The sequence below is a fragment of the Callionymus lyra genome, chromosome 9, assembly GCF_982586985.1.
Source record: "Callionymus lyra chromosome 9, fCalLyr1.hap1.1, whole genome shotgun sequence".
In the NCBI taxonomy this organism is placed as follows: Eukaryota; Metazoa; Chordata; class Actinopteri; order Syngnathiformes; family Callionymidae; genus Callionymus; species Callionymus lyra.
The window spans coordinates 3068355-3088807 of record NC_141826.1 but is presented as its reverse complement, the minus strand read 5'-3'; the positions used below and the strand labels follow the sequence as shown (position 1 = coordinate 3088807).

At 37.0% G+C, this 20453-nt stretch overlaps 2 protein-coding genes across 3 annotated transcripts; both read left to right on the top strand.

Annotated features, from left to right (window-relative positions):
- Positions 1–725: 725 nt before the first annotated feature.
- LOC148071474 (long-chain-fatty-acid--CoA ligase 1-like) lies at positions 726–15184 on the top strand. Of its 2 annotated transcripts, none has more exons than XM_087798545.1 (21): positions 726–775; positions 4880–5165; positions 5763–5877; positions 5981–6045; positions 6415–6516; positions 6601–6700; positions 6804–6979; positions 7242–7274; positions 7349–7400; positions 7475–7548; positions 8405–8482; positions 8584–8718; positions 10792–10926; positions 11694–11789; positions 11884–11956; positions 12278–12366; positions 12444–12560; positions 12781–12924; positions 13005–13109; positions 14000–14071; positions 14159–15184. In XM_087798545.1, the coding sequence occupies exons 2-21, from the start codon at positions 4971–4973 to the stop codon at positions 14297–14299; spliced, it is 2097 nt and encodes a 698-aa protein (XP_087654671.1). In that variant the 5' UTR covers positions 726–775; positions 4880–4970; the 3' UTR covers positions 14300–15184. The 2 variants fall into 2 exon arrangements, with proteins under 2 accessions (XP_087654671.1, XP_087654672.1); XM_087798546.1 differs by lacking the exon at positions 726–775 and adding an exon at positions 3731–3813.
- A 608-nt stretch (positions 15185–15792) lies between these two features.
- Positions 15793–20095, top strand: cenpu (centromere protein U). Its single transcript, XM_087799166.1, has 14 exons — positions 15793–15857; positions 16444–16495; positions 16604–16679; positions 17128–17182; positions 17286–17432; positions 17604–17676; positions 17943–18026; positions 18099–18171; positions 18382–18502; positions 18642–18720; positions 19252–19299; positions 19375–19436; positions 19509–19650; positions 19718–20095. The coding sequence occupies exons 1-14, from the start codon at positions 15844–15846 to the stop codon at positions 19835–19837; spliced, it is 1146 nt and encodes a 381-aa protein (XP_087655292.1). The 5' UTR covers positions 15793–15843; the 3' UTR covers positions 19838–20095.
- Positions 20096–20453: the final 358 nt, after the last annotated feature.

Below are 20453 nucleotides of genomic sequence, written 5' to 3'. Positions count from 1 at the left end.
TTATATTTTATTGAGTTTTGTTTTGATTGTTTAAGAGCTTTGTGACCCTGGTCTGGAAAAGTGCTCCACAAATATAATTTACTTACTTACTTTATAATGCAGTGTGTGACTTCTGCTGTTGGACTAAATATTAAACTACTTGAGTGTGACTTTATCCTGGAGAAAGGATGCTACATTTGTTTCCGCTGATTTGGATTAAGCAACTTCTTTGTCATTGATATTTAGCACATGAGCAGCAGAATGTATTTTCTACCTATGCAATAACATTTTTTCACTTTGTATTTAGTTCAAATCACAATAGACTCTGTTTTTTGTTTTTAAATTCACAATGGGTCTAACATTGGGCTCAGTAACTAAAGGGAAGTAATATTCCACGTCACGAAGAGATGGGCGGCGAATGACAAATAACCTTTTGTGCAATTCGCTTCCATGTGACCAAGATGGAACTAATTCTGTTTTCTCCTGGTAAGTCACATACGACATCCTTGTGACTCAAATATAAATGGTCAAGTGCCCTTTAAGAACAGTAGACACTCAGACATTCACTCTCGACTGATACAAGGACGAAAATGAGCAGTTTAGGTTAATAATACGGATTTAAAATAAAAACAAAATATCACGCTTATATAAGCTCGCTTAAAAAAAAAGAAGTTTTTTTCCCCTTTTTTTGGTGAAGTTTGACAAGTGCTTTTACTTTGAAGGTTTCCCAGCGGAAGTGGTAGTTTCCTTGAGCTACGCGTGGTCAGAAAGGAGTGACCAGGGCGACAGCTAACAGGTGGGTCGCACGTTAAACCTTTCAATTCTGCATTTGTCCGCGTGAACACAATCGCGTTGCGTTTGAATCGTTTAATTGAACACTTTCTGCAACTTTTGACTGCTGCGATTTGGCGGGACGTTGAGACAAAAGGTTTTACTGGGACACGAACTTCCGAACATCAAGTTTTGTTGATGTGAAAATAGTCTTCAAGGCGTCACTTTTGTTTACATTATACACGTCTCGCCCTTTCCATTGCAAAATAGAGGTCATTTCTAGAGAAGTTGTAGGTTAGTTTTTTCCACAGGAAATGTATTTTTGCGGTCTGCATCATTATATGAGGGTTTTTAGTTTCAGGTAGCTTGACGTTGCTCAGCTGACATGTGTGCTGTCACGATCTAGCGTCTTCTATAAGAAGGGGAAGTTTGCTTCTTATGTCCACTTAAGTTCATCTTATTAAGATCAAGATGAATTATCTCCACTGAAATCTGTTTAGAGTGACGTCACATGTGGCATTTTGGACTTACAGTACGTCCAGTAGCGTCAAGCAAACGACTAGAAACAGGTTTGAAGGTGAAAGGTCTCTTTGTGTGATAGGCTTACACATGAGCTGGTCCTCGGGTATTGGTTCCACTGGGACTCTCTTCATGCCCATGTGCTCTACAGTGTTGCTGAGTACATTGTAGGTCAAGGACAACACTCACTCACTAGCAAGATGCACAATCCATTATTGTTGACTATACACAATAATGTGTACAATTAAGTAAGTAAGAATATGAAAAGTGAGACTATGGAAGACAAACCATTTCATTTTTTTTATTAATTATTTAGATATCCATTAATTTATTGATGTTAATTGTCTTTGTACATTTCTATGGCAAACACTGTACAAGCTTTTATTCGGGTGATTATCACAATGGTTTAAGACTAGATCAGTCTGTATCTGTAAAGGGCACTTGAGTCAGTTTGGTTACCCTCTCATGGGTGCTACAGGGGTCCTACAGAGCTCTTCCTGAGCTCAAAATGACCGCCATGAACTGCTCAGTTTCTAAATTGAGCCAGTCAGTTTGCAGCCTTATTCGTCCACTAAGGACATAGATTTCGAAAACTACTCCCATGTTATCTGTTCATTCTTAAGATGCTTCCTCATCGTTGTTTTCGGAATCTGTTGCGATGACCTGAAAAATGATGCACGCACCCATAAAGTCCAAACAAGCATGTTAAAGGGACAATGCAATATTTACAACTAAATTACATGGCCTTGGATTTGTCTTTCTTTTTTTTGTTGCTATTTTGTATAAAAAATCCCCGGGTAACTCCAGCTACTTCAACTACTCCTCTATTAAGAAACACATCAGATGTATTTAATAAACATTGTAGCAAAATGATGACCTACAAATAATAATTTTGGTAAAAGAAAGGGCTAAAAATTTAATGGGAAGGTAATAAATATAATTTAATGAACAAGTACATAGAATTTGGAACGACAGATGGTACATTTGTCTTGTACAAATATTGCAAAGATACTGGGTGTCTAAAAAAAAATACTAAAGTTTCAATAGTATTTATTTTTATTTTTATTATTTAATGAAGGTTACTCCCTAGAGCAGATAATCAATTCATTTGTTTTGCTACCAGAGATAATTGTGACTCCGGGCATATCATAAGACGGCTAACCTCAGAACCGGTAACGTGCATAGTTTGGATTCTTTGGTGGGCCAGGCTGAACATGTTGAAACCTGCACCCCGACTTTTTGTGAATATGAAGTTGTTGCGTCTGACCACGTGATTAACTGACTGTTGAACTTAATCATATTTGAGATATTTGAGGTAATGTAGAAGGAACTTTTATCCCTCTTTTTGGGGGAAAGTAGTGGGCAAACCAGATGGCAAAAAAAGTTTTTTTCAGGTAGAAAAGTCGAGACCATTAGGAGGGCATCTCTGTTCTAGTTCTTCAGACGGTACTAAATAACCAGGAAAATAAATATTTGCTGAAAGTACTTGCAGGCAAATTGTTGTTAATAACACCATTATGGTTCTTAATCTGACCATTGCTAAAATCTGAAAGTATTTGTATTAAAAAAAAAAAAAAACCTGTCAAGACTCAATTATAGAGTGAAGCTTTATTTCACAAGAGTGTCCTGGTCCAGACACACAGACAGTTTCAACATGGACATACGCAACAATGTTAAATATACACATTGATCAATATTGCTTGTAATGTGAGCCAAAAAGTCATTTTATTCCTATTGAATATTTGGTTTAGAAAATGTTACCTATTATGGCAGCTCATTTATCTGCATTTGTAGGATACATGTGTCAGCTATAGTAATATCTTGCCATTGGTGTAGTTTCTGCATAATAATAATAATAATGATGACAACAGAAGAATGAACATTTGTGGTGGAAGCCAAAGGCTGAAATTCATTTTTTCGTTATAGGGGAAGTTGCACACATTTTTTTCAAGTGGTCACAAGACAGTTTGTGGTAGTGGCATGAGACAATTTGTTGTTAACTTGAAATAGTTTTGTCGTTGTACAGCGGTTAGTGTAGACATAGTAGTAATGGCAGCTACAGTTGAAAAAAGACAGCTGCTGCTTCTGTAAGTAGTGTGGCTTTTTTTGGCCATCAGCTTTTATCTGACGGACTCTAATCATCTCAGCAGACCACACGTTCACTGGTCACTGGGGCAAAGGTGAGGTGAAACTGCTTGAACCTGCATGTGATTGGTGAGGTTTGCTCTCTGGAGCTAATCTTTCTGGTGAAATATGTCAATATAAACTCATCACAAAATGAAATCCTATTTGTTTTTGCGAAGATTAGGTTACCAGGTATCTAAGTCATGGTCTTAAACTGGTCAGATTGTCTTCTCCCAGCCAATTAGAACGCACTTTGGATCCACTCTGGCTTCTGATTGGTAGGCAGGCCTGAGTTACACATCACCATTTTCAGGAAATATGTTGAGCAATGAGTATATGAGAGACCGGCTCTGATGATCTCAGTGTGCTTGTGTGCCTGCTGCAGTCTCTCCAGACTCTGAGGAACCCTCTGTTAAACAGGTGAGCAGTTCTGTAGAATCTAGTCTGCAGCTCAACTCTAGGATATGCGGTGCTGTGGAATAGAGCAAAGAAAACTCTTTTTGTTGGTTATGTTTGTACAGAGTCTTAGAAAACAAGGGTGAGTCTGAAACAAGATGTGTTGTATTGTAGACTTTCCTCAGGCTGGTGAAGACACTATGCACTTTAAATAAAGTAAGCCACAGTAACGTCAAGTTTGAAAGTTACACATTATTTCTAACTTTTTCAGTGCTGAAACTCTATTTATTTTTATATGCTATGGTTATAGAGACAATTTATTTTCTCAAGGAATTAGGAAAAAATAAACATCATGCAATACAAAATAGGATATTTAAAATGAAGTTATAATTAAAATAACTTAATTATGGACTCCTACAACTACAACATTTAAGTAATAATACAATTTATTTAAATTGAATGTCAGAGTTCATAAAAATGTAAAATGACAAAAAACAGGAAAACATACAGAGGAGCAGCAAGTTTTGTATAAAACCCAAGACGGTAGTTTGGTTAAACTAAGCAACTCTGGGTGATCAATGATCTATGTGATGTTAAACATTGAGTGGGGGTCACGTTGACCTTTAAAGTTGTTGAGTCACAGTGTTTGATGGAATTGAATAGGATTTTGACAGCCTGCCTATCTTGCAAAGAGTGCAGTTTGATGATTGAATCTCCAGGAGTCTTTCATTTACACTGCAATTTGCATTTCACTCCTCTGTTTGCACGCAACAGTCACGGCACAATAGGTACGGAACGACCAACTTGTCAAACCTGTTTGAATACGTTCGCTTAAGATGTCCGATCTCATTATATAGTTACAGAAGGCACAATTGTTATGTTATTATGCGTTTTCTTTTGGTTGGTTTCTTTTATTCCAAAGCACCTGTGTGTTTGTAGTGGTACCGGCTTTAGACGGGTATGTTGACATTACAAACTTGATACTGGTTTAAGATTATATTGAGTATTTAAAAGATATCTGTCACACAACCTAATATTGAATCAATTATTTCTACGATGTGTATATTTATGGCTTGTCTTTTGGATCTAGTTTTTTTTTTCCAGGGCATCCTAGGCCTGAGTAGCTCCACACACACCCCGGACTTGCTTTGACACACAAGCGGAAACAAACAAAAAGAACCATGTGGGGCCAAGACTTCCTGCAAAAGCTAAGATTGCAAGACCTCGATGACATGGGTCAGTACATCAAAGCCCTCTCCACTCCAGCGTTGATCAGCGTGGGGATGGTGGCTGCTGCAACAACCTACTACATGGCCACACGACCCACAGCAATACCTCCTATGTGTGACCCCAACATGCAGTCAATCGAGCTGCCGGTACGTAACAAGTGCGAGGAGAAACTCCCGATTCCAGATCCTGATACAAAAGAATTCCTTACTTGTGTGCATCATAAAGTTTGTATTCTATGATTATATTATAACCCTAAAAAAAACAATGTTTTAAAACGTTTTTAATTCCACATGCTTGTATGTGATGCCTTTCTAAAAAGGCTTCCATCTGTCAGCCAAGACATGCTCTCTGTGTAATGGTGTGTAATTCTTATTCATGTAAATAAAGACAGTGGTTTTTCACCAAAACTTTAGAGATGTGACTTAACAGGCATCTGAAATACAGGTTATGATAGATATAGGTTGTTTTTTTTCTATACGACTTTAAAGCACAAAAATCATATAACTGATGCTTGTTCCCACAGTGGCACTGGTTCTGACATACATGGTCGTAACCTGGTGGAAAGTTGTTTCTTTCGTTCAAATCATGTTGCTCTGTATATTAAGACATTATTCTGATTTTTTTTTTTACTTTTGACCTCCATTACGAACATGAAACTATCAAATTCTAACCACCTGGATTATTAACCGTGTGCTCCATTAAACAATGTCACTTACCTTTTTTTTACCCTTTACTCTACTCAGGGAGGGCAGTTTGCACGAAAGTCAGTTTTGCAGAAAGGAGAAAAGCCACTGACACATGTGTATGATGACGCCAAAACGATGTATGAATTTTTCCTCAGAGGAATGCGACTGTCCGGTAAGTCCAAATTAAGCTATTGTTTTTCAATATGTCCACCATTGAACAGCTCAAATGTACAAAATGTTAATTGAAAAATATTTTGTTCTGCTTGTTTTACCAGAAAACGGCCCCTTTCTGGGATCCAGAAAACCCAAACAGCCCTATGAATGGATAACCTATGGAGAGGTGAGCGACCAACATCTGTAGAATAAGCCTCAAAAACATTTCTGCTCCTATAAAGTTGAAGTTTACCATGGGTTTATTTTATATGGCTAATGACAATAAGATGTATCATCCAAAATAAGAACATGCATGAACAATACTAAGACATCACATTTTTAATGTATTTTCCTAAATGTGGGTAAGTTGGAACCACATACTTCACGCACACAAGGACACACTCGGACAATGCCGGCGTGTTTTTGTGTGCTGTAAACACTGTGGACTGGGGGAGGTGTGTAATGATATCTTGTGACACTATCAATTAGGATTCCTCAATGCAGTATCTTCTGACACTGCGCTCACCCGATTTAAAGTGCTTCTTCTGTTCCTCAGGTTTTTGAAAGAATACAGAATATTGGTTCGGCTTTTCTTCACAAAGGACACTCCAAAACCTTTGATCCATACATTGGCATCTTTTCTCAGAACAGAGCAGAGGTACACATGATCAGCATTAGATGGCCTAAAGTTAAACCTGATAATTTCAAGAATAGGTGTTTAATGTACTTTAATATATTTCAGTGGACCATGACGGAGCTGGCTTGCTACACATACTCTCTAGTAGCGGTCCCACTGTACGACACACTGGGGATTGAAGCCATCCACTACATCCTTGACCAAGGTGAAGAGACGCGTCCAAAAAAGAAATGCAAACATTAAAGTGTTGGTGTACAGTGTAACTGTTTGCTTTAGACTCTTTTTAATGTCATTTCTTATTCCTTTAGCCTCCATCTCGACAGTAATATGTGATGTGGAGGAAAAGGTCCATCTTATCCTGGATGGTGCAAATGGCAAACAGCTCAGTGTGAAAACCATCATCCTCATGGGAAGCCCCAGCACTGAGCTGGTGGACAAATGTCAGAAGGCTAAAGTTGACATTTTCGGCCTGCAGGCATTCGAGGTCAGTTGTCACTCCTGTTAAAATGTTTCTTCTTGTACATAAGTCAGACATCTGAAACAGTTATGCTAGCATAGCATGCTGTGGCTTCTATTCTGCAAATTCAATTTGAGGACTATTTTCTGTTGATAAAGTGTCCGTTTGCATTGAATCACAATATGAATTAATTCTTTATTTCAAAACTCTACAATTCTGTTGCTGTTTCTAACTTTCATTGCTCCTGCCTTTGATAATGACCTTCTGTGTGTGTTCTATTTCTGTGCAGGAGATCGGCAAAGCCCATCATCAGCCACCGTCTGTAAGTAACTACGAGCTCTTGAATATGATCACGTATAGAAATAAAACATTAAATTGCCTATAAATACTCTCCAGCCGCCACTACCTGAAGACGTGGCAGTCATCTGCTTCACCAGTGGAACAACAGGTTAGGTCCAGAATCTCCTTTTTTCAGGATTTTGTATTGAGAATTGTGTTCATTATATGTATGTTTGTTTACAGGCAACCCAAAGGGAGCAATACTCACACATGGCAATATTGTATCCAACTGCTCTGCCTTTATTAAAGCTACAGAGGTCAGTTGTGATATATCTTTATGAGTATCTTTATTTGTAAAGCGCCTTTCTAGATCCAGAGGGATCAATAAAGTTTTATCTATCTATCTTGTCTATCTAGACCAGGGTCACAAAGCGCTTTAAGGATCAAAAAGAATAAACAGCTAAAATACAAGCTTTAAAAGGCCAATACACATTATTTTCCGTGTCTGGCAAGAATACTTGATGTACTCTATTTATCTATGTTAATTTATGCATTCAAATATATTTGAATAAATGACTGTTTCAGTTATTTTGATATGCTGCTTTAACTCCCTCAAAATCCACATCTTTAGTGGATACATTCCTAAGAAATCTCTGTCCGTTTGAACTGAACTGTGGTCCTGTTATATGATTGATTGTGACTTATAATGTTTATGATTTTACTCTTTATAATAAAAATTACATGCATATCTGAGTTCAGGATGCTTGTCCTCACCAAAGGTACACTTTATAATGTTGTGGTGTAAACACATTATCGATTAGATAGTGTGTTTACACAACAACATTATAAAGTGTACATATTGTAATTTAAATACAATTTATCTGCAAATCACTGGCTAATTTACATCTTCAAGTTTAAAGGGGGGCCACATTAATGCAGTAAACGGGAAAAACTTTTCCAAATAAATGATCAAATATTGTTTTCCTCCCAATTTCAGTGTTGAGAGTAAGATTCTTTTAACTGAACGAAATGGACAATACTGAAGTTTTCCCAGCTGTGACAATGTTATTTTCTCTTTTTTTTTGCCACTGGCACACATGTTTGAGAGGGTGTTGGCGGAATTTTAACAATGTTTCTTCTCTTTTGGGTGACTGTTCCTGTTACTGCATATAGACTCACTGTCCGATTGGTCCGAGTGATGTCCATATTTCCTTCCTTCCCTTGGCTCATATGTTTGAACGTGTAGTGCAGGTATGTGTCGTCTACATCAACATCCTGTCATTGTTCCTGTTGTCCCTCATCCTCGAGTCAGGTGATATTTACAACCTTTTCCTTCTGCTTGCTGCTGTCAGGGTTTGATGTCAGTCGAGGGTGGCCAGATCGGCTTTTTCCAAGGAGACATCCGACTGCTCATGGATGACCTGGCCACGCTTAAACCCACCGTCTTCCCACTTGTACCACGACTTCTAAACAGGATGTATGACAAGGTAATTGATCGTTTTTACTGGTGTGTTCGTTAATTTACCGATTACAATCCTCGTCTTGTTAGATGCTATATGACTTAACGTTCTATTAACTAGTGGATGCAAAATGGATTGGTCGATTTCACAAAGAGACTTATAGGAAATGCTGAATTTAATTCCCTTGGATACATAAAATAAGTTTGAACTCCAAAGCAAGTTCTCCACTCTAAGCACATAGATGACAATAGAACATTTTCAATGCAGTTTTTTTAAATTATTTTCCTGTGCTAGGTAGACTGATGTATCTAATCTAAGGCACGGGTGCCAAATACGTCGATTGCGATCTACCGGTCGATCGCGAAGCATATATATATGTATATATGTATATATAATACATTTATGATACAAGAAAATAGTGAAGAGAGCTCAGATTGGCTGCTGTTCATGTCAATCAAATTGTTATCGCGCCAATTGGTTGACGATTTGATTGACATGCACAGCAGCCAATCTTCCAGTGTACGCATGGCAAAGTTAATATGAATGAAGAATGAAAAGAGCCAAAAGTGCGGACTTTCCGAGAGGCATTTCCCTCAATTCATTTTTTATAACGTACAAAATCAATACGCGTTTGATCGCTTCAAGTCTTCTCTACGAGAGTCACAGAAACAGCACGTCAGTTCCATTAAAGTAAAGCTGCAGCTTCAAATGAAAGCGCAACAAAAAGCTGGTTTTCCTTATGTGATCACGTGAACGGAGATACATCCTTATCATCACACTTATATTAATACAAAATCACATAATAACTATTTGGAAAACACTTGTATCCTATGAATATTATAAGAATACATGAGCAGACGTGCCACAAATTCTGATGACGCTAAAAGACGATCAGACAAAGCGCTCAGTAGTTATGATGATTGATAAACAGTTTTATTCTCGTTAAACTTCATCTGGATTTGAGTCCACATCATTGCAAATAAGCCACTGATAGCCTCTGTAAGTACAACATTCTTTTTAATACATGTCAATGTAAAATATAAATTTTTACACCAGAGCACATCTGAACTCATTTTCAACAGTGTGATTCATGTCAGAAATGTTTAAATTAAAACAAACTTTTAGTCAAGTTTGAATTCATGTTACTATGTTTTTTCATGTTCACGGAAAGGTGAATCTCGGATCTTGTGGTTAAATATGATTGACACATGGACATTTTTGGAAGTTACTCTGAGAAGAAAAGTATCCAAATATGAGGAAATATGCTCCTTACTGACTGCACTATTTGACTCTACTTATTTATGTAAATAAGCATATTTAAGAAGATGATTCCAGATCTAGACATCCTCCCATCATGACTGATTACCAGTCCATTCAATCCATTCAGTGCAAGTCATATGAGTAAAGTATTACATACTTACAGTATATTGACCAAATTTGATGAAGGTAGATCTTATGGAATTGATAATTTCAAAAGTAGCTCGGAACCAAAAGGTGTGGGCACCCCTGCTCTAAAGCAATGTTTCTCAAATATTGGTTTACTTTTTAGTTTTAAAAACGTTAAGGCCCACCTCTGACTACATAAATAAAGAACCCAAGAACCTTTTTATTGCCTTCTAAGTAGCACTATACTTTCTCCAAACTCTTCTTCCTTTCTTTTTGATTTACTATCTCACTTTCTTTTATCTCCACTTTTAATTCTCCCCATCATTTTTAGCCAGTTATATGTATTAATACTCTATGCACTGTGATCCTGCTTCAAAGGTCCAGAGATAACAACAGGGTTCTTCTCTAAAACCTTTAAGATATTGAACAATATTTGAACATTCTAGGTTAAATCTTGTAACGTAAGTACACATCATCACAATAATCTGTCTATTTTGTAAATTATTTAGCAGTCCACTTGCAAAACCTCTTAAAGGCTGCACTCTGGAAGGATATCACTGATTTAAAAAAAAAATTGATAAAAGGTTTAAGCTTTGAGCACCATTTATTAAGATTTGAGGCTGACTTTCTAATAAAACATCCTCAATATTTTTAAACCTGTTTGCAATGTATTTAAACAATACATCAAGATTAACAAGTCAATAATTGTTTCAGGTCTTTGGCCAGGCCAACACTCCCATGAAGCGCTGGATCCTGGGTTTTGCTTACAGACGGAAGGAAGTAGAGATGCAGAGGGGCATTATGAGAACCAATAGCATCTGGGATCATCTCATTTTCAAGAAAGTCCAGGTGAGTTATAAACTCCTCCTTATTACAATGCAGAGCCAATGGTTTGCTTGGGTTAAACAGAATACTGTCCCAAACACACATGACTCGGAGGGTTATTGAAATGCTTTTAAACTCAATCCTCCATCACCATAAAGTGGCACCATCTGCACCTCACTGCCATATTCACTGCTATCAGCAAAGGAACATTTCTTAAACACATTCAGAACTGTAAGCATTGAATCTGAATGTAAGTAATTAATTTTTATTTTTAAAGCCCCAGACCAGGGTCACAAAGCGCTTAAACAATCAAAACAATATTCAATAAAGTATATATTATAAAAATCAAGATAAAAACTGATAAAACAACAAGAGTTCCAGAAAATCAAGGAAAAGCCTGAACAAATAGAAACGTCTTAAGATGTTTCTTAAAAGAGTCAGTAGACTCTATCAAGCGCAAAGAGAGAGGAAGATTGTTCCAAAGCTGTGAAGCATGAAGGCCTGTCACTGACTTAATTGTACATGATTTATAGTGGGGCATCTGTTGTCCCCCCAGCCTGCATCTGAAGAAATCCTAATTATCATTGACACGCTTTGGAAGCTTAAGCATTTTATTTAAATAACATTGTTCATCTTGGAGTGCACCTTTCTCAACAAAAATTCAAATAATATAAATGACATGGCGTAAATGGATTCCCAAGATGTGTTAGGATCCAGTGAAGTGTACAGCTAGAGGAAAGTCTTTTGACAAATTTGAGTGAAGTATCAGTGATGTGTCACTTCCTCATCAGGCCAGTGTTGGTGGCCGTGTACGCCTGATGCTAACAGGAGCCGCTCCGATCTCACCAACTGTCCTGTCGTTCCTCAGAGCTGCGTTCGGCTGCCAGGTAACATGTTAACATGATAATGTTTGCAGCGTTTGCATTCATTCACTGTCTGTTACTGTATCATCAGTACTGATACCATAAAATATCTTCACAGTTCTATGAAGGCTATGGGCAAACGGAGTGCTCGGCTGCATGCACCATGAGCATGCCAGGCGACTGGAGTGCAGGTACGTATCCTTGTGTTGAAAGTGTCGAATTGAGTCCATATGAAAAAGATCAGTGACTCATTACCTTTAAGTGTGCCAAGAATGTCGATTTTAATGAAATTAATTGTTTTTAGCTGTGATGTTAAAATCTTCAGAGATAATACTAGTAATTGTTTTTTACTGTTGAAAGAATATAAGTAATCTTATTTAAGTGAGCTTATATTTGCTGTTATCAAGTAATACTAATACAAAAAGTACAACATTTGTATCAGCTCTATTGCATTCGCAAGTGAAGTGACATGAAGGGATGAAATTGTTCGTGACTAAATCTCCTGGTTGCAGGTCACGTTGGACCTCCTCTTCCCTGCAACTATGTTAAACTAGTGGATGTAGAGGATATGAACTACCATGCAGTAAATGGCGAGGGAGAGGTGAAGCACATCATTCGCTGTCATTCTCTGGTCCTGAAGCTCCAGTCCAACATTCCACATTTGTGTTTTGCATCCAGGTGTGTGTGAGAGGCCCCAATGTATTCAAGGGTTACCTGAAAGACCCGGAGAGGACTGCAGAGGCTATTGACTCGGATGGATGGCTTCATACTGGAGACATTGGGAAGTGGCTTCCGGTATGTTTGCTTATATCTACTGGAACGTTTATAATCTCCATCAAACATATTTATTCTATTATATGCGTAAGTCTGTGCAGTCAAAGATATTGAGAGTTCAATGTTTGTTTTTACATGACATAGTTAATAATAGGTCGTACTTGATGGTTCTTGGTTTGTGAATGTCTGGTCAGAGCACAGTGATGTGTTCGCAGCAAACCCATATCGTATGTTTTTGCAGAACGGAACACTGAAGCTTGTGGACAGGAAGAAGCATATCTTTAAACTGGCACAGGGCGAGTACATCGCCCCAGAGAAGATCGAGAACATCTATTTAAGGAGTGAATCGGTGGCCCAGATCTTTGTACATGGAGACAGTCTAGAGGTATACCTTTCTTCTTACGGATCAATACACTTGAATCCAAAATCTCACTAGTCTCCTTTTCTCGTATCAATTATCTACAGGCTTGTCTAGTAGCTGTGGTGGTACCTGACCAAGAATTCCTGTCCAATTGGACCAAGAAGACGTTGGGCCTGGAAGGCACTTTCAATGATCTGTGTGCCAACCAGGTATAACAATATTCCTACAAAATTAATTTCGGCTCTGCAATAGCTTACTCATGGTATTTGATAAGAGTGAATTTTCAAAGGTATTCATAAGAATGTCAGAGTAGATGCAAAAAAATTGTAGCGTAATACCTGACCTATGACATACTATTCTCTACTTATGTACAATAAATTAAGGAAGCATTGAGAACTATGAAAAACTTGCATGGCCTGGTTACATGTCTCAAATGCCTTAAATTTGAATATTGAAGTAAATATAGGCTTATAATGTCCAAAAGTCATTAAAATCCATTTTTATTTAAGACAAGTGGATAAACTCTAAATGTTTGGATTTTTGAAGACAATACAAAACGAAACGTTCTGTTTATGAGCATCTGGGTCAGAATCCATCAAGCAAAACTAGCTTTACGAGCTGGAGTTATGAGCTCAGGAGAAAACTGTTGGGGCTGTTTTAATAAAATCTCTTCGCTTCTATGCAATGCATGGTCCAGATTCCACTGGTTCATTTCATAACAATCACAGCCAGACCTTTACATTAGACTTTTATTGTTTAATGACATGTAGTGCCATAACAAATTGTAAACTTGCATTTGACACAAAATAAAATTCCTAATTAAAAAAAGTGCAACAAGAGAAAAAATACTCCTGGCTGAAGCAGATTATTGAGGAGGTGTCATTTATCTACACATAAATCAAACTAAAGGCCAATGGGGCACATTCGGGAAGCTATGTCATTTTATCCCCAGGATGTCCCACCCAAATCAAATGTATGTACATGTAGATATTTTAACCCTTGACTTTTGTTCCGGTAATTCTGATGCTAAGTTTTGGTTTGGATGGTTACAAGCTTGATTTGACAGGCTTTATTTAACTAAGTCCATTTGACTGTTCAGGAAGTTAAGTCTGCCATCCTTAAGGACTTCGTAGAACTCGGAAAGGCAGCAGGTCTCAAATCGTTTGAGCAGGTAAAATATTGATTTTTTTCAAAATGGTTTGGAGGAAAGTTTCTGTGTTTGCCGTTTCCAATCTCGTGCTCATTTTGTCTCCTCCAGGTGAAGGCCATCCATATACACAATGAACAGTTCTCAGTCAGCAACGGGCTGCTCACTCCCACATTGAAGGCAAAGAGGAATGAAATGCGATTGTACTTTAACCGACAAATTCAAGAGTTGTATGCTGGAATAAACAAGTAGACTGAGAAAGGGTAAACAAAGAACTTTAAGCCAAAACAAATAACAACAATATTACATACTTTGCCTGGAAAATGTATCATGGTGTATGTTACAATTTCCACTGCTGTGTTTTGGTTTTAAAGTGGAAACCATTACAGATGTGGTTCAGCAGCTTTCTCAGGATTTTACTTCCACTGCAAAACATGTACATGTATTTTTAGTAGCTCAGCGGGGAAACATTGAAGAAAAGGATGTCCTCAACAGGGTTGCGTTTGATCACTTGTGCATTTTACATGTTGTTTGAGGTTCATCGTTTTCTTCACTATTCAATTTATAAACCAAGGGTGATACACAATACAGCTTTATTGAATAATAATGATTGCATAAATCAACAACCATGAGAAAAAGGGAAAATGTTAATATATTTATGGGCTGATAAGGTGGATACCAAGGCTGGATTAAATACACATGGTCATCAAATGACCCGCCTTTTTAATACATCTTTTACCACTTGGCCAAGGTCGGGTTGCAGGTTGCCCAGACTTTCCTTTCCCTAATTCCTCTGGGTGTATGTCCATGTGCTCCCAGACCAAGAGGGATACGTTCTCTCCAACATGCTCTGGGTCTTCCTGAGGTCTCTTCTACGTTGTCTGGAACAGGCGAGGAAGCATGCGTTTAATATTTGAAAGAGTTCACTCACTTTCACCGCCACTCTGATATTTATGTATGGTGTCTTTGTTTAATTGTCCAGATTTATCCATCCATATATGATAAAAAAAAAAAAGGTTATTCAAATGTTGTCCTGTTCCGTCTTTTAACCACATGCCTGCAAGAATGCTCAAACATAATGAAATATTTAGTGTGGTATGCATTTATTGTTTATAAGAAATAAACATTTTGTTGCAATGCTGCGTTTAATTTCCACTAAGAATGCATATTTGATTCTGAACTCATCATTTATAAATGACAGAAAAGTGAAAATATAAGGTAAACGCAAAGGCACATTCATAATGTTTGGAAAAGCTCTTCATATAAGTTTAAATAATATATGGCATTAGGTACAGTTGAAAATGTTTTCCTAGCTAATCTGTAAATATGTTGACAGCAATGTCCTTTCCTTCTTACACCTAACTAGAATTAACAATCATTTGGGAATTAAAGACGAGTAAAACACTTGTAATTTATTTTGGAAAAGCCATCAATTTATTTACTAGATAAATTATACTTACACTGCTCCATGCAGCAGTACATCAGAGCAAACACCAGGCGGCGGTAATCAGTCTTACTGTCCATTTTGTGAACACGATGAAACGTTTTGTAGGGGTCATATTTGTATATCTACATCTTTAATCAGTTCATAGTTCTTTTTTCCCCGCCAAAAAAATCTAATATTCGCTTCTCTTGGTTCTAGAATGTATCGCTCATCTAGAAATGGTGTATTCGTTATTTTCAACTATTCACACCCCTTTTGTGCGTCTAATGGTACAGTCCGGAAATAGAACTCTTTGGCGGGAGTTGATTTCAGCGGCTTGTTTACAATTTGAACTTAGAAGACTGTCACAGACATGTCTTCAGGCAGGTAAGAATACTGACAAATTTGAGCATATATTCGTTTTTCTATCACATTATTTAGTTAAAGCTCTTGGTACGGATGTAAAAATTCAAAACCTTTAAAAGTTTCCAAACCCCTAACGTTGTTTACATTTTACATGTATCCAAATGAAAGTGTCCGGAGAACCAAATAAAAAGTTATTTTCATTTTGTTTATAATTATGTGAATTTTACATCTTGACTACTTTTTGAATTTCGCTATAAATTTGGACTCAATTACCGTATTTTATGTACTAGAAACAATGCCACAAAGCCCATCGTTTATTTTCTAGATGAAACTCTTGGCTTTTGTTATGGTTTTTTGAACCAGTTTGTTATTGTGTAGTGAGGGAACAAAGGGGAATAATTTAGGGGTGGCATAGCTCAAATGGTGAAGTGGTTTGAGGTAGCTGTTAAAACCCCATATCTGTATGATGTGTCAATGAGAAAGAAAAGTATTGCCTGGTTGCTTCTGATCCCTGGTTAGTAATAATTTATAAATAAATTTAACATGTGAGTGTTACACAGATTGTATGTAAACTCATCCATCCTTCATCCGAATCATGTTTCGATAGGAACAAAAAAGCTTTGGGGACCAAGAGGCCTGTTCCACAGAAGAGTTCAAAGGTCATTGCCATGTTTCTCCTGTATAAGCCAATGTACTAAGAGATCAAATCTGATGCATACAAAAAAGATTTGTCCATGTGTTGACTTTCTTTTCAATTTTATATCTAGCAAATGTCTCTGAACTCCGCAGACCTATCATCCATTGAGAAAGCAAGTTTCTTGGAGGGACTGAATTGCAACAATGGTAAATTCAAACTTGAAACTCACTTTTTTTAAAAAAATTGTATAATATATTTAAATATGCCCTATATGGGAGGTACATGTGTTTTATTTTCACTTAAAACTTGGTTTTAGAGAGAAAAGAAAAAAAACCTATATCCACTGATAAATACTGTATATTACTGTTTGTTCCTTATATATTGTATTTATATTCTTTTACAACTCTAGTGTTGGGTAATGCAGTTGAGATAAACATTTCCATAACCCTTCCTGCATGGAAGGATATTTAATTAAATGTATTTCCTTAAATTATATTGTTAAGTTATAATCAATTAAGTAATACACAAACTTAAAAGGTTTTAAGATTAACAGAAGTCTTTCTAAAAACTTGTTCTGACACATTTCATTGCAATAGCATTTATTTCTTCATAATGTGATTTTGTTTTAAAGATGTTTCCTCCCGTGTTTCCCAGACAACCAAGTACTGCACAGTACTGCCTTGGAGGATGATTTAAAGGGAAAATCAAGGTACATTTGATTGGTTTTGTAATAACCCAACTTTTCTTCAGAGTACAGAGGAAACATTACAAACTGATACATTTACATACATTCATGTACCTTCATTGAACAGACCTGCTGCAATCAAGGAAAAGCCGAAAAAGAAAACGGTTGAAAGAGTGTCAAAGCCAAATGCAGCCAGTGGTAGGGGTCGAAAATCTGGACAGGAAAAGAGCGCCGGTAAAAAAACAGCCAAGACACCAAGAGCAACTAGTTCACGGTAAGATCATTTTGGAATTAGTTTTAGTGCTCCTAGAGGTTCAGTGGGCAAATTGGACAGTTTTAGGAGAGTTTATGTTAACAGTTTAAATTATAAATGAGCATATAAAAAATAGATTTTTTTGCAAACTTAAATCTGGTTTTAAAGTAAATCAATGTCTCCTTTACCAAGAGCCAAGGTTCAGCCAAAGCGGGACAAAAAGGCTGAATTGGAAGCTGGAAATTCCTCCAATGCTGAACCAGAGGTAAGTGTTGTTGTTGTGTTCTCTATAAAGAGCTTTGTAAATGTTTTAATACTTCTATCTGCCAAGTCTACACTCAAAGACACCGATATATTTTTTTAATACATTTTTAAAAATGTGTTCTGTTGTCTTTTCTCTACAAACAATCGCCTCGCTTAACATGTCTAATAATTGCTTTTTAAAATATAAATATTGTGTTAATAGTGATAAAATGATGCTTGGCCCTTTTATTTTCCTGAATTACACAACACTGTGTTGCTAACCGTCAGAGAGATTTACACTCTGGAATCAATGAGAAGAGAAGACGGAGCCAAATCCTTTCTGATGATGATGGAGATGAAGAAGAAAGCTGGGTAAGCAAACACTGAAGAGCCTCAATTCTTAAGTTTCTTTTGGAACTTTTTTTTTATACTCCCTTCTTTAAGCAACCGAGTCCAAAGAAGACCCGTCATATCCTTGATGCTAAGAACCGTGACACTTCAAAAAAATCCTCCACTGGTAATTCAAATATCAAATTTTATATCTGCAATAACAAAGACACAAAGAATGTTTCCATTGCATCAAGCAGTCGAGTGACCGCAAAATAAAGAAGTCTGAGTTAATTCAATTAATTAATTTATCAAACCTGGCCATGGATGAGTTCGAGATGGTGGACTTGGAGGTTAATTATAATAAGAGTAAAGAAGTGTGTGTAAATGTGCTATACAGCTGGAGACGCTGCAAAGGCTCCCAAGACTACCAGTGACAAAAAGCTGAAGAAGAGAACGTCTGGAAGAAGTGAGCTTGAGGTGATACTGGCAGCCTTTATGGAATTCTGCAATGAATACAGGTAATCGAATCAGCAAGTCTTCAAACGGTATATAAACGGACAACGCTTTGAGTAGTACCAAAGGCAACATTTCCTTTTTTAACCCTTCACTTGTGTCTTGTTTATTGCACTGAACTCATCGTTCCGTTTCTGTCCACAGTGATTCAGTGGAGTCAAAAGCAGTCAAAGAACATATTGACATGTTTTCTGACAACGTTCAAGGTCAACTCACGGAGAAGGTCAGTCTGTTACAAGCTTGCTTCTAATGGTATTTCCTTTAAGTTGGTTATGACAAGAGGTCAAACGGGGCCATGTGCTTTAACCATTAACACAATCTTTAATTAGAAAATACAGTACATCTGAGCATTACGTTTTTTAAATGGGTATTGTTAATGTGTGTCATTTGTTTACTAGAATTAAACAGACTGGTTTTGATACCTGATCACCCTGATGTGTGACAACAGTAGAATTTTGATTCAAGGAAATGTTTATTGATTGCTATCAAAAGGGTAATGTTCTGTTTAAAGTGGTTCAACCCAGGAGAAGTGATAATAGACCATAGCGCCATCAGTCTATTTTATCTTGTTCCATGAGAGCAGGAACAACAAGCCAAGACTAACTGATTAAGTGAGGTTTTGTGGCCACAGAGTTGGAAAATATATGCCATTGTTGGAATAATTTATCGTGCACTTTGATATTTACTGTTAGCTGTGAATCTTTATCCTTTTTTATAAATCTGTTTTCATTATGCTGACTCTCTTTATCTTTAGATCTCATCTCAAAAGGAGTGGATGACCTTAAAGCGAGAAAATGCCAAGGTACTTTACTGTCAAAAGCTTTTGACCATCAACATCGGGATATGTTTCTCAGTACGATGTTTCTGTGCATCCTAGTTGGCCACCATGACTGCTAGGAAGAGAACGCGACTACTAGAAGCCAAAAATGAGCTAATGAAGTAAAAAGCCTTATATATGCATTTCAATTGCCTACCTATTTTAATAACTTGTAAACCTTCCCTTGTGTGAAGTGCTGAGGCAAAGCTTTGGCAGCTCAATAAAGAGAAAGAAGATCTTGAAGTCAGGTTATCTGACCTGAAAAAGGGCCATGGGTTCCTCAGCAGCATCAAGGAACTCTGCCAACAGTACCAACAGCCTAAAGAGATCGTGAAGGTAAAGGAACAATTCATGTGACTGTGATGAGCTGCCTGCATCATTTTCTTCTTTTGTGTGTATCCAGTATGCGGCGTCCAGTTTGCCTGCTCTTCTGCTCGAGACCAAGTTCATTCAGAAAGCAGAGATGTCGCTGAAGAGAGTCAACAGACGAATGGAAAAGCGATTGAAGGAGAAAGGGAGATGAAGCAATGTTAGTGCATGCAGATGGAGAATCAGTGCAGATGTAAATAAAGTTTTAATTGGTATCTTTCATAGTTCATTGTAGTGTCGTGTTGGTATATAACGGAGTAGGTTTAATAAAACCACCTGTGCAAGCAAACGTGTTCTTCAATGACTGATGCTAATCGGATCACAAGTAAGTAATAAGTTGATGAACTAATACAAGCATACAACAGTGATGATGTTATCCCTGATGCAAACCATATTCACAGCAACGTTCTATACCAACTGTAGAAAATGTTCAATGTTTAAGAGGTCTGAATCACAGAGGATGAAGACAATGACTGAAATAGAAATAAGGAGGCATATTTATATTCATTTATCAGGTTAAATTGTATAACATGGTTATGTGAAATTAAGGGGAAAATTAAACACATTTGTATGTTTAAACAAAGTTCTGTTGATTTTTGACTATTCAAACAACTTCATTTAAAGTAGCTTTGAAGTAAAAGTTACAATGTTTTAACTTAAAATAGATGTACTTATTGAGGAGATTTTAAAATCAAGAGGAAACCAGATACTGAGATAGAAAGAGTGAACTTGATTTCAAAAAACAACACAAATATAGGTGATTAAATTGG